Source organism: Rhinolophus hipposideros (genome assembly GCF_964194185.1).
Source record: "Rhinolophus hipposideros genome assembly, chromosome: 6".
Taxonomy (NCBI): Eukaryota; Metazoa; Chordata; class Mammalia; order Chiroptera; family Rhinolophidae; genus Rhinolophus; species Rhinolophus hipposideros.
In genome coordinates this window covers 77,737,997-77,752,816 of record NC_138052.1, presented here as the reverse complement: position 1 = coordinate 77,752,816, position 14,820 = coordinate 77,737,997, and the positions used below count along the sequence as shown (strand labels likewise).

The window sequence follows — 14,820 nt, the reverse complement described above, 5'->3', positions numbered from 1 at the left end:
TCTCTGTTAAAATGACAAAGTTTTCTGGGACTAATAATCTGCTGTTGATAAGAGATTGTGCAAGGTGTTTTCTCACCTTTTGGGTAATCTACTTGGAAAACAAAGATTTTGTGTCTTACCAAAATAATTTACTAAATTCCAGGTTGTCTTCATCAGGTCTTTGATTACTTAAGAAAATCCAGTCTTGTCAATACTAAAAAAGCTAAATTTTGTTTACAACTATGTAACCTTCAGTATTTGCCTTTAAAATCTTCTATTGTCATTTTAGTTAAATACATATTTAAGCATTATTCATAATAATCCAATATCCTATTCAGTCAAATGTTCAAATTTTTTGATAATTTGACAACTTCCTAAAATCAAATTCTAAAAAGTCTTTCTGACCTCAAAGTAACTTTGAAATTTCCCAGAAAGCCCCTATAAAAACCTAAAAAAATTTGTCTCCCACCTTCCACCTTGTAAGAGATGTCAAACTAATTACATCTATTTGGTATGTTAAATTACGTAGGAAACATTGTCAAATAAGAAGTGATGATAAACCTTAAGTTATACGTTTTTGGTATATGTTACTGATATAGGTATTCTAGAAATTGTTTAAAGTTTCTAGAAATTTGTCAATACTCTCATTATCCAGTTATTATCTTAAATTATTGTATGCCACAGAAATAACTACATTTCCTTATCAAATGAACTCTCATCAGATCTTTATGCATGGCTTTTTTTTGTCTTTTTGTCATTTACAGACAGTTAATGTTTTACTCTAATGCTTTTGCAAAGATTCTTCATCTTCAGAGAGACTCATGGAAAGGACTCTGTCATGAGTACTCTAGAATATAAGTTTTTGATAGCTTTTAGATCACAAAACTTAACTGTATAAGAAGTTCTAGAACTAATCCAGAAAAACTGGATTCAAGCAGAACAAGAATTAATGATATGGGATTGAATGAACTGATAAAGATAATTAAGGATTTTTTACAACATTTTCTTTGAAACATTCCTTGTTCCTTAATGTTTTATGTTTCCAGATCTTAGGAAAACCTCTTTTCTCTTGAGTTAACTATGGCTTATAGTAAATTTAAAAGTATATCTCTGTAAATAGAATTGAAACATTTACTTTTTCTCTTTATCTAATCTCTCCAAAATTCAGAAACTTATTGAGTATTCTCATTTTAACAGCAGTATAATTATTTGCATAAGTTCAATAAAAATCTGTTATCCTTATAACAGGACGTAATTGGAAACATCAGTTATATTAGCAAGGCTTTGACTGGAGTGTCATATTTGAGAATATGCGTAAAATCAGATATGACCGGACAGTTTTAAGGGACTGAGGTTACTTTAGAAAGCCAATAAAAGCTTCTTGGAAAACTGGCCTCGTACCTTCCTTACAGAGTTCCCCATGGCCTTACCAGGTGAGTAAAAAAGGTCACTTCCCGGCAGGCCCAAAATAATCATGATACCTTGGGATTTCAAGAAGAGAGGTATTTATATACAGGAAGGCATTCCCAGTGAAATCTGATGGTGAGATGTTGGCTTAGCTTTTCAGCCTGGAGAGGCTATTAAAAGCCCAATCTAAGATTCCTTATGAAAAGTTCTAGCAAAGCAGATTTAAAAAGAATCTGCATGGTCAATCACTACTCTTGCTGCACTTATGTAAATAATCAGGCCAACTTTAATGAGACTGACTTAATTTGCAAACAAATGTGTGTTACTGTGATTACCTTTTATAAAAATGAGGGTGATTTTAGAGGAAAAAATTGTTTCAGGAGAAAATTATAATACAACCTTGTGGATATCAAATTCTAGCCCTGGTCATTGTGTTAGAGGTTTTGTTATATATCTGTACACCAAAGTGGATCCTTAATTCTTCTAAGTTTCCTCAAATGTCTGGCTATAACTCTCCTAATTAACATTTCCAATTTTTCTGGGCCTTCTGATTTGGAGTCACTAAGAACAAAGGCTGCCCTTGAACCTATTTGAAAGGGACCATAGTAGGTCCTCCTCATGACTCAAATGGTAGCCAAACTCTGGAGACTTGAATGTTGTGTCTGTATCCCCCAATTAAAAAGAGCTCCTCTGAACTCTTGGAACTGCACACCAGCTGGAGATTTAAAATTAAAGTAGCCTAGGGAGGTTCCTCCCCAGAAGCAGACGCCATCTTGTGGTGAACAACTCTCCCAGGATCAGGAATCAAGATCCTCATTCTTTTTAATGAATATGAAATCTTTATTCCTTTTGCCTTTTTACTACTTACTTTTTCTCTCTGTTAATGTAGACCGTGCTCCTTAACTCTGGCAACTATTGCTGAATTTATTGCTAAGGCCATAGCTACACAACAGAGGTCCCTAAATTTTCTTTACAAGGTGGTTTTAGGTAACAGAATTGCTTAAGATTACTTATTGACTGAACAAGGAAGAGTCTGTGCCATAGCAAATACCCTGTATTGCACCTGGATCAACACCGCTGGTATTGTAGCAAATATAAGAAATTAGCTGAGTCACTTGGCTAAAACAGGTTGGTGCCCATTCAGGTACATTCTTTGATTTATTTGACATCAATTGGTTTGGTTCTTAGGGACCCTGGCTAAGGCGTATACTTCAGTCTCTTGATATTATTTTCTTAATAGTTATCATTATAGTCTCCTTAGTGTGTTGTGTTCTCTTAAAGGTATTAAACCCATGCTCAAAGCCATCAGCTGTACATCAGATGGTCTCACTGTGCTTAGAGAAACAGAAACGAGATGACCAATGAGAGGAACAGCAAAAACAATGCTTCCACAAATCTGACAACATAATCTATAAGTTTCGCAATGAGACGAGAGCAACTTAACTCTAATGGTGATTGAGAGTGGAGTTCATACCAAAGTTTTGGTCATCCTCTCATGTTAAATTACTAGTTAAACATGAAGGACACTAGACTGGTATGGCTCTAATACTATAGCAGCTTATGTAAGCAGACCGAAATCTAAGTCTGGAAATGCCTCAAGGTTATAAAACCAACACTCTAAGGACAAATAATCACAAAGAGCCAACTAGGCTTTAAGCTATAGCCAATCAATAATTGTCTTACTTTGCTTTTTTCAGTTTTTTCTCTATAAAAGCCTCTCCTTGAGCTCCTGTTGGTGGAGTTCTCCTCTCCACTTGTGGTTTGGAGCTGCCCAATTTGAATTGATTTTTGCTCAAATAAACTCTTAAAATTTTAGAAAAAAGTTTCCTAGATATAAATGAAAATTGCAAAATGCAAACAGTATGTCTTATTTGTGTGAAAAAAGAAACATTCATTATACACGTACATACTATATACGTATACATGCCTAGTGTACCTTAGAAGGGTCTTTAGAAACTAAAAAATTGTCATCTCTGGGGAAAGGTACTGGGATTCACAGGAAAGAGGGTGCGACTTTTAACTTCATACCCGTTCGTATTAATTTGATTTTTTACCATGTGCATTTTGCAATTAATGTAACTATAAAACTAAAGGAATATGCACAAAATGTGGAAAAAAGGTGAAGCATTCATATTTCGAACTTAACAATTTTCTAGCTATATAGCTTTGGACATATCTTAAATTTCAACAGTTTTTTCTTGATATTGTAATTTGGACATAGAAGGTTACTCACATAAGATTTAATGAAGTTAATGATGGTGGTTCATGATACATCTGGGAAATCACAACACACAAAAAGAATTTTATCTTTTGTTAGATATAGTAGAAAATGTAGGTTCTGGGGAAAATCATTCTCTCTTATTTGGTAACACCCTGGGAGAGACCTACTGCTCTCAAGCAGATTACATAGTGAAATGAAAAGAGCGTACATAGAACCTGGGCTGGCCTCCCTAGAGTGCATAGCTCTGTTGAGAGTTCCAGCAATTGCTGTGAATCTGACCGAGGAGTGAAAGTGGAATGGGTGCACCTCTGTCTTGTTTAAATACTGGGAAGAGTAGCAGCAGGACCAGAACCAGGGTCCCAGGTAGTCTTTCTTTACCTGCCGCTCCTGCCATGTGCTCATCCATGCTGAGCAGGAGCTCCCAGGCAGCTGGCTGGATGTCGCCATACATCTCCTCTGTCAGAATGGGTGCTGCCTTGATTAGCAGAGATAAGGGAGCAGGCGACAGGCTCATCACCTGGGAAAGACAGAAAGCATGGCTTAAAATCTTTGAAGACACCGATGGCTATACTCCTCATGAAACTCAAGTGCTACTTCTCTTTTCTCTGCTTTCTTTATGTTTTATGTTTTATTTTTATTTATTTTTTTGATAGCATCCTTTTTTCTTTTAATGTTTGATATACCTGGCTCAGTTCACAACACAATATTGTCTTATTTACATGCTGATCTTAAAATACTTTTAAAAATGGAGCATACTTATTGGCATGGCACAAATTAAGTTTTATACCTAATTAGTTGATGAATAATTAGGGGGGAAAATCATACTAATTTCAGCACGCTTTCACCATAAAAACTGCTTTGCAAATACCTAAGGAATAAACTGTAGAATAAGTACAGCTCTATGAGAAAAGAAAGACCCCAGCCAATATGTCTTTGTGCTAAAAGTCCCAATGGACTTTCAAACCACCCTATTTTCCTGTTTCTTAGGATTTCATTTCTACTGAAAACTGTGAGCAGCCTCTAATGAATAAAGGAGTTCCCTTCAGAAAGTTAGTTTTCTAAATCAGTCTAAGTGTAGATGGCATTTTCCCTTTGTAACAATATACATTGTGGTTATTGCCTACATTAGCCCACAAAATCCTATTTAATCAATTACTTCAGATAACGTAGGCAATCAATATAGGTTCCAGGTTAAGTCTAGGTCTTTAACCATCATTTTAAGCATTTTCCAGAAAAAATAAAAAGCAGTGCCTCCACCCTCCCAGGGAAATGCGTTATGATTTAGAGTTTTGATTGTAATAATGTAACATTATTTCAAGCCCTGGATAAGTAGGTAAGTGTACTATTTTATTTAATTCATGCAATAATCCTGTGAGAGGGGTCTAATGTTATAATCCCCATCCTATAGGTAAGGCAACTAAAACTGAGAAAAATGGGGGAATTTGCCTAAGGTACTGGTGCTAGAGTGGCAGATTTGGGATTTGAACCTAGACTGTCTTATTCTAAGACGTGTGAGCACCATACTGGTGGGAAATTAGCTCCACCGGAGTAGAGAGAGTAGGAAGAGGCACAGTTCCTGTCAAGCTCCCAAACCCTTGTCTTAGTGGAAATTGGCTGTCTGTAAAGGAGGAATTTTTTTCCTTGCACACTTGGTGGCACTCTTGCTCACCAATTAAAGGGACCATGATGCCAATACGGTGTCAATTGGAGTTGTATGCTCCAAACCATAGCAAACAGGATATCTAGAACCCTCTTCCTGCTATTGCTCTGTGAATGTTTCTGATCCAGGTGTAAATACCTGCAGTCTGATGTATTTCAGCATTCCAGAGTCCTTTTTCCCTTCCAGGTTGGTATCTGAAACTCTCTTCTTCAGAGAAGGTGTCCTCAGGCATGACTTATCTGAGCACTGAAAAGAACATGAGATGTGACAAAGAGTGCTCTCTCCAAAACCAACAGAGCAGTTTTCCCCCAAATTCTCCAAACAACCTTCTTTGTCTGATGGGAGGAATGATTTAAAGCTTTTTTGGCGGCCTCACACTTTTTGAAAATTAAGAGCAGTAAACTTTGTAAAAAAAAAAAAAAAAAAGAGTGCAGAGATAATTAGCAACAAACTCTTCTTTTACTACTGAGGAAACTGGGATCCAGAGAGGTGGAGTAACTTGACCTGTTGCAAAGCTGACTTCCATTTCAGGGCTAGTCTTTTAGAATATTAAGTCAGTGAAAATCCACTCTACCCCATGACCCTTTATAAGGTTGGATGTTACAAGTTGACCTTTTGGTAATGGAAGATGAAAATATTTCACAGAGAAATGTTAGGAAGTAAAGATAAAAGACTCATCTAGGAAGTACCGATTCACCATCATCTAGGTCCGAGTTGTACAAATAAACTGTCTTCTCTATAAAAGCATACTTATCTATACTCATTTATAGGAGGCAGCAGTTCTTTCAAACTAGCCCCTCAACCAGGGCCCAGAATAGGCCTAACTCACCTATGTAAGCACAGAAGGGACAAGGTCTTCTCCTGACTCCCTAAATGCCAAGGAATGGAGTGGAAAGAGCTGCTGGGAGAATGATCTGGTCCTAAAGGTGACAGGCCCTTGTTTACTTATCCTGAGTCCTGATTCTTCCTATTCTTTACTTCAGGCTGTGCAAAGAGGGAATCCTTCCCTTTGCACAGAATAAATGCTCATTTGTTTTTCCAGTGCCATGTCAATGAAACACTTTCTCCCTCAAAGCCAAGGGGGAAAAAACTGAACTCCTTAAGAATTTTGAACAGAGCTTCATAGTATTATGGATGAAGATTTTGAAAGAAAAGACAAATCTAAAAGTACATGCATGTTCCAAGAAAGTCTTTCAAAATTCTGACAAAAAGAACCAAGAAAATGCCTCTATTATGTGACTGGTATGGAATGAACTTTCAAAATGAATCTACTTGGAAACAAATGAATCAGAGCTCTTGCTGTGTTTTCTAAATATAAAAACCTGGAGGCACATACTTGGGAACACATATCATTTGGGGAGAAAAGTCTTACATTTTGTTTTTTTCCCTGTGAATGGAAAGCAATGCACAGCACAAATACCATGCCTATCTTTTTTATAAATTGAAAACTTGTAAAATCGTGTATGACAATCGTTTTCCATACAAATATAGGGGTGTAGTTGACTTCCTTTAAAAAACTTCGTTATTTTAAAAGTGGCATCTCCCTTTTATTTTTTTATATTTACAAAACAATACATGTAAATTGCAGAATATCAGCAAAACACAAAAACTATGAAGAAGAAAACAAAAATGTTTATAATCCCCAATACAGTGCTGACCATTATTTGTTCCCTTTCAGCCTCCCCGGCCCCACCTCCCCACCCCTGCATCTTAGCACCACTGTGAGGATGCTGTGCATGTGTATGTGACATACAATTTTAAATAATTCATTTCACTTTGCTCTTATAATGAATATTTCCCCAGGTCATTACAATTACTTTAAAACATGATTTTTGAATTTTGTAAATATTTCACCTTTATCTTCTTTGGATGGATATTTTGTCCTCTATAGAATTACTTTTGAAAAACAAAACACTTCTGGATTAAATTATAAGAATTTTAACTAGGAAAATACTCAGCTTAGAGGAAAAAAGTTGAACATTTATATTTGCCTCTGACAATCTGGGAAATGTAGGGTTCTATTTAATCCTGCCTACTAAAAACAAAAAGTATAAGTCAAGCTTCTCAGATATCAAATCTTTAATATCTTGGCACGCTTCCTTAGGAAATCTAGGATATTCTGGTTACCTCATGATGATTAGAATGTTATTCCTAGTGGAAAGGAAAGGCAGTTTACAGGGCTTTCACGCTAAAGTGATGGGCTAGTCACTCTTCTTGAATGACCTAGTCAGGCTTGAAAGATAGAAAGCAGAGATGGGTACATGTGTGATGGACATTTGGGTACACAATGTGAAGGCCCTCAAGTCCCTCTACTGGTGTGGCCCCTAACTCAGACTAACAAGGTTACTGTCGGTTGCTTTGATAACTTGATATGAAACTTGGCTAAATGAAAGGAAGGAACTGAATGGAGTAGTAGGCTAGTTCTGAAGTCATCTATTGATTATTAGTGGTTCTTGGAAGAACTGGAAATTTAACTTAACTGTGAGATGCACATGGTGGTTGGAATTTACACACCAACCAGGGTCACGCAAAGAAACTGAAGACTTGTGACCCAAGACCAAAGGGCAGAATTTATTACCAATAATGTCATTCATTGTTGAGTTGGTCTACCAGAGGAAGCTGTAGTCAGCGGGAAGCAGCTATACAGCCCCAAGAGCTGACTGGGGAATGCTTGCTATAGGATGGTGTAGAAATTGAACTGCTGTCATTTTCTTTTCTGTATACGAGTACGTCACAGATATTCATCGTATTTGATTCCCTATCCTCTCTCCTCATCCTGACCACTACTGATTGAATTTACAGAGATTGATCACTTGGGATGTCTGGATTAAAAAGAGGAGGAGTTGGGTCCCTTAGGTAATTAAGGGACACCAAGTCTGATTCATTTGGTGATGGTTGCTAGGGCTGAGAAGTAATGATGCTATGTTTTCAGTCCAAGTACAAGATACAAAAAGCAGGAGGAGCTGGTCAGGGAAAAGAGATGAGTACGTAGGTGGAGAAGATGCAGAAGGAAGCGGAGATGACAGTCTATGTCCATCCTGAGACGAAAGCAGCTTTGGTTTTCAATCCTTTCAGGCTCGATTGTGTTTCCCATTCTTTCCCTGGTTTCTTGCGATTTTGCTACATCCTTTGAAGAAACTTTCTAATTACTTGAACACGTTTCAGTCAGTTTCTGTTACTTGCAACAAAAGATTATTGACTAGAGAGGTATAATAATTATTTTGAATAAAAATTTTATTTATCCATTTAATAATTCAAGAATACTTTTTGAGTTAACCACATGCAGGAACTGGGCTAACTTCTGGGGATATGCTGAGGAGCAAAAAAAGATTCTTCTCATGCAGAGTGCATCTTAGACAGATAAGATAAACACACACTAATGAAAAGACTGGGTAAGTAGAAAAAGAGGTATCTGCCATGAATGATGATATACTGCGGAAATAATGAGGTATTTAAAATTTTGGAAAATTGAAATCAGCTTGCTGGGCTCTCTGGGAAAGTAATTTCCTCAAGTTTCTGGGAAGAAATATCATGCCAATATAAGTACGATATTTCCCCACAGGTAAAATAGACCCTTTGTGTCTCACACATCTTTGACAAATGGATTATGTATGTTAGGGTGGGCAGTCATTCTGACCCATGAAATCAAGACCTAGGGCTTGGTTTGACCTCACAATAGTGCTTTCCACAGCTTTAGAAAAATATTAGTCCTGCGGGAAACATTAGTCCTGCAGAAAAGTTGGCTGCTTGCCATTTGCATTGGCTTCAAAGAATTTAGACACAGTGAATGTCCTTTCTGTTTTCGGCACATATCACCTTTTACTCCCTCTCCTTTTTGGGTGAAAGGAAAAAAAAACTGTTTTATCTACTTTTATTCATCAGCAAGCACTATTTGAACATTTACTCTATTTAGAACATAGCATTGGACAAGGAACAAATACACAGGAAAAATCAAAGAGTTCTTTGATGAAGGTGATGTATATACATATATATATATATATATGTACATATATGTGTATATATGTGTGTGTGTACATATAATGATAATTTATGAAAACCCATCAAGTGTGGAAGTGCACTAAAATAGACTTAACGGGATGTACAGTTAGTCTCTGAGCACCGAAATGCAGATGAGCAGATTGATCAGAGTTAGATGGGTTACAAAATGTACTAGCTGCCACAAATATATTCTGCCGTTAACAACCAATTAAAAAGGAAACAGGAACAAAATACAAATTGCTGATAAGTCTTGATTTTAATCAGAACCACTGCTTTTATGCTTGATTTATTGCCTACTCATTTTGCTCTGGAAACATGGGCATTGTTCATTTACATGATAGACTCAGAAAAGGCAAATGGAGGGAATAAAAGGAGCTTGAAGAGGAGGCTGGCAATTTTGAAACAAAATGTTTATCACAGAAGATTCAATACATCTTTTTAGCCCTCCACCTGCATGACCAATTTAAATGTGTGAGAGTTAGCGGACACTTATTCTGGCTTTACTTTCCCTTTTCCCTTCAGAAATGTAAACAATGCAGAAGGTTGGCAAGCTTTTTCTGCTGCTTTAGCCTAGTGTCCTGGTTGGGCTAGAGGTGGAGGACACTCATGTAACATCCCAGAACTACATACCCAATTCATTTATTCAACATTTATTGTCCCTCTGCTATAAGTGATGCACTCTGTTAGATATCATACAGGACACACTACATGTAAGACTGTGGCCAAGACATGGAAACAACAGTAGTACCCTTTGACAGATGACTACATAAAGAAGAAGTGGTACATATAAACAGTGGAATATTACTTGGCCATAGGAAAGGAAGAAATACTGCCATTTGCAACAACATGGATGGATCTTGAGAGTTTCATGCTAAGCAGAATAAGTCAGAAGAAGTCGAGAACCATATGATATCAGTCATATGTGGGATATAAAACTGAAAGCAATAAATGAACAAGATAAACAAGCAAACAAAAACTCATAGACAGACAATAGTATAGTGGTTACCAGAGGAAAAGGGGGATAGAAAAGGGTAAAGGGGTGATGGAAGGAGATTTGACTTTTGGTAGGGAGCACACAAGGCAATATACAAATTACATATTATAGAATTATACCTTGAAACCTGTATAATTTTATTTACTTATGTCACCCCAATAAATTTAATTTACAAAATTGAACATAAAAAATAATTGAAATTATTTGTAATGACCATACTCTTACATACTGTTCAATACAAAAATGTTAATAATATGCATTAAATAATTTTAATTTATGCATTAATTAAACAGTTAGTAATAAGCAATAAAGTATATAATTAAGGCAAAGGAGAAATAGGGCTATCAACAGCCCCATTTTGCACACAGTATAATCTTAAAATCTCTCAGTGATTGCCACTACCCACAGGATAAAGAACAAAATCTTTTCCATGGTTTGGGCGACCACAATGGCCTGGTCTATATCTGCCTGTGCGACCTCATTATGCACCACAGTCCTCTGTGCTCCAGCCATGGTTTTTTGTACTCATCTCCTCTCTGGTTGGAAAATTCCATATTCAGTTAACATCTATGAGTCCCTCAGTCAAGGCTCATCTGTCACTTTATTGGAAAGGCTGCCTATGTCCCCCCTGACAAGTTCAAAGCCTTGTTCATAAGCTTTTGTAACATGGTGTATCTCTCCTTCATTGATGCTATTTTACATCAATTTGGGACATTTATTTGATTCATGTCTGTCTCTCTAAATGAACTATGTTCATCATATCTCTTTTGCCCATTATTATACCCAGCTCATAGTAGGAACTCAGCGTGGTCCATAGGTTCTTTAAAAATTTGTTGCGTGGACGAATGGAGGGATGAATGAAGAATCAAAACAGCACGAGTAAAATGACTGTGTAATTTAGAGGAAGAAGGTTGGAAGGAAAATAACATCAGTTATCACTTATAGTATGCCTGTGATTAACACTAGAGAGATCAGAAAAGGTTTCAGGGAGGAGGTGGCATTTGAGTTGGATCTTGAAGGATGTTTGGATTTGGACACGTATGGATTTACAGGTGAAAGTACAGTTGGAGCAGATATGGTAGTAAGAAATCTCAAAATGTGCATGGTGAACAACGAACATTAATTTTAGGTTGGTGCATTGTTGCAACTCCCAACATATATGGTTTTCTACTAAAGCTAAGGGAGTTTTTACATGAAGGAGAACTTGCCTGAATGAAAAGAGGTTTTCTTTGAATGTAGCGTCATTTACATTTGAGATATATAGTATATACACATGTCTCTATATATATGTATACATGCAAACATACATATGTATATATTTTTCTTTTTATGTCATTTGGCAGTGTATACCCACATTGATCTATTCCCTACCTGATTCCCCCTTAGAATTTACGTAGTTTGAATACCATGAGATGCAATAGAGTGTAGTTAAAAAAGCCCTGATTTTGACATTCTATATTTCCAAATTAAAGTCTAGATGAATATGATACAGATGTGAACTACATACAATCCCATTTTTCTGAGCCTCAACTTTGTCATCTATTAAATGGGGACAATAATACCTCTTGCACAGGGTTTGTAAGAATCCCAAAGCACTTTGCGAACGATATATACCTGCCTTGTACCCTCACCCATTTGCTTTGAAAAAAAGACTAAAAGGTCATATCCCAAAACGTTAATTAGCACACTTAAATGAGATACATGAAATACATATATTTTTCTTTAGGGTCACTGGTATTATCCAAAATTCCTTCAATGAATGTGCATTGCTTTTGTAATAAAAAGGTTGTAACTAAAAGAAAAAAATCCCTTTGTGAGTGCTAAAGCGTTACAAATTGCTATACAACTCAACAGAGCATTTTTTGTTCTTGCTCATATTCTTTAGCTGTTTGATTTGTATGTTATTGTCATCCTTCCACCCCACCAATCCAGGCTTGCAAACTTCTTAGTAGAAAGATCCTCTGCTCCTACTTGTTTTTTATGTCTCCCAGAATATCTGCACTAATATTGTGCCAACAGCAGGTGCACAACGAATGTTCATTGAACTGAATAGGTATTATATAAAAACCTCTTTGCAAAACCACTTGGGATAAGCAGCTGCAGGGCCAGCCAGCAGCACTCATTCAATCGGATGTCTTGGCCATCACGCCTGTTCAGGGGCAGATGGGTGACCCAGGGCTTCCCTGGCAGGCGCACGGCAGCCTGATTCCTGTCTTCGTCATCTGCCAGCTCAGCTGCTCAGTGTAGCTGTCAGAAAAGTACAGCTGAGTGCTTAGAAAATGTAAGTTTCTTGAAGGAGTTTCTAGGCCTGATTTGACCTAGATTACTCTGTTATTTATCTGTGAACAGTTGGGCCATTTATTACTGATTTCTTAATACCTAACTGTATCATTTTCCTATTGCTGCTGTAACAAATAACCAACAAACTTCATGTCTCAAAACAACACAAATTTATTATCTTATAATCCTGGAGGTCAGAAGTCTAAAATGGATGGTCTCTTCTGGAGGTTTTAGGGAATTATCCATTCCCTTATCTTTTCCAGCTTCCAGCAGCTACCAGCATTTCTTGGCTCAAGGCCCTGCCTCACTCTGACCTCTGCTTCTTTTGTCATGTCTCCTTTTCAGCCTCTGCCTCTCCTGCCTTCCTTTTTTTTTACTTATAAGGACCCTTATGATTATATTGGGTACCTCCTGGATAATTCAGGATAGTCTCCTCATTATAAATCTCTTTATACACATAGGTAAAATCCCTTTTGCCACATGAAAGCAACATATTCACAGGTCCCAGTGATTAGAATGCAGACATCTTTGGTGGTGGGGGGTGGATTATTTTGTCTACCGCAATAACCTACTCATTGCCACCACCCCATGAGTTCATATTTCTTCAAAGAACTAAACAAACCCTAGGAAGAGATTCCATGTTTGCTCATGGACATGAAGACAAAGCATTTGTCCTTCTTGTACTTATTTTCTACCTTTACCCAGAACCACACAGATCTGTAACCTGGTTTGTACAACTGCAGTGGCCTGACGCTTTTATTTCCGGGCAAAAGACTGTCAGAAAAGACTGCCATCATTTCCCCTGTAACTGGTATATTATTGCTTGATCATTCACTTACCTCCTTCTGCTTTTTGCCTCTGAGAGCCACGTTGCTGATATTGTTGCTCTCCCGGAGGGAGTCCACAGTGTCTCCGTACAGCAGCTTGATGGCCCTGACCAGCCGGGCACAGGAGCGGCTGTGGTGCAGGTAGCAGTGTGGGTGGCAGTAGTCCACGTGTGTGCAGATGAAGCTTTGCTGATTGCACAGCAAGATCATGACCTGGGGCACAGACATCATTAAGACTCAACCAGCCAACCCGAGTGCAGACAAACCATGAACATACAGGTGGGGTAGAGGATGGAAAGTTAGAATGTCATTTCCCTTAAGGGCTCTTGAAACCACAGTGGTTCAATAGTTCCCACAAGAGAACAAATAGCTCCAAGCCTTTAGGTCCTTAGATTCTTTTGCACCCTCCGTTCACACTTGATAGAAAGGAGCATTTTGAAACAATAAAAGGTTAACTGACCTTCAAAACTTTCAAACAATTATTGTGAAATGTAGACTTTCCAAATATTTTCACAGGAACATTCTGAACTTGAAATATATTATTTTTCCAGCTCTTATGTTGTGGAAAGAGCCAGACAGAAGAGCATAAACTGATGAGAGAAGTTCTATAGCAAAGGATTTGGTTGACCTTTGACAACTGTGGGATGCCCACCTACGTGGAACTTGAAAATATTTCTGCATCTTCCACTCTACCCTATATAATCTTCAACTGGCCCTTGAATGCCACTGAATGCCATTTGTTTCTCCACAAACGAATATTTTTTTCTCTGACTTTTGGGCCATTCTAGCTCTTCACTTGTAGCTTGATTTGGCTCAACTCACACCATCTAGACATCCCAAGTGGGATTCCAGAAGAGAACTCAGTTCACTTAAGGATATAGTTATTTTAAGGTAAGGAATGAAGGCCCTTCAATGTGTAACTTCTTAAATTGCCTTCCTAAAAAGGCAGCAGCATCCACAGTTCACATTAGGCTTCACCCTTGGTGTTTTACATTCTGTGGGTTTTGCCAGATGTATAATGACATGTATCCACCATTGTGCAGCAACAAGGTTAGTCAGATATGCATAGGGTAATCTTTGGAATGCTTCCATCCTCATGAAACTAGTTCCCATCCTAACCTAACCTGTGAGACACTGTGAGCTATACTGGATGGAGAACATAAAGTGAATCTACATGGACAAGGCTAATCCAAGCTGCTCAGAAGCGCTGCCACACAGTTCCTTAGTACTGAGAGGCCTTATTTACTCGGAGACAGAGAAAAACTTCAACTCCACACCCCTGTCAAACTCAGCTAATAAATGCCTCATCCTCTTCAAAATTTTCAAAACATGTGTTGTCTAGATCTCACTCAAGATTCACTGAATATCTCTGATATTCCTGTTTATGCTGGTATGAGGCACATGGAAGAACTCTAAGGCTTCCCTTGTTATTCTCAAATCTGGCTGTTCAAAA

The 14,820-nt window shown here is 37.6% G+C and overlaps 1 protein-coding gene across 17 annotated transcripts in view; it reads right to left on the bottom strand.

Annotated features, from left to right (window-relative positions):
• UNC80 (unc-80 homolog, NALCN channel complex subunit) overlaps positions 1-14,820 on the bottom strand; it is a 188,238-nt gene that overhangs the window by 70,836 nt on the left and 102,582 nt on the right. For all 17 annotated transcript variants that reach the window (XM_081051365.1, XM_081051373.1, XM_081051364.1 and 14 more), the window contains 3 exons: positions 13,380-13,580; positions 5,406-5,513; positions 3,986-4,124 (listed from right to left, as the gene is read on the bottom strand). In XM_081051365.1, the coding sequence (XP_080907491.1) occupies positions 3,986-4,124; positions 5,406-5,513; positions 13,380-13,580 (448 nt within the window). The remainder of the gene's footprint in view (positions 1-3,985; positions 4,125-5,405; positions 5,514-13,379; positions 13,581-14,820) is intronic.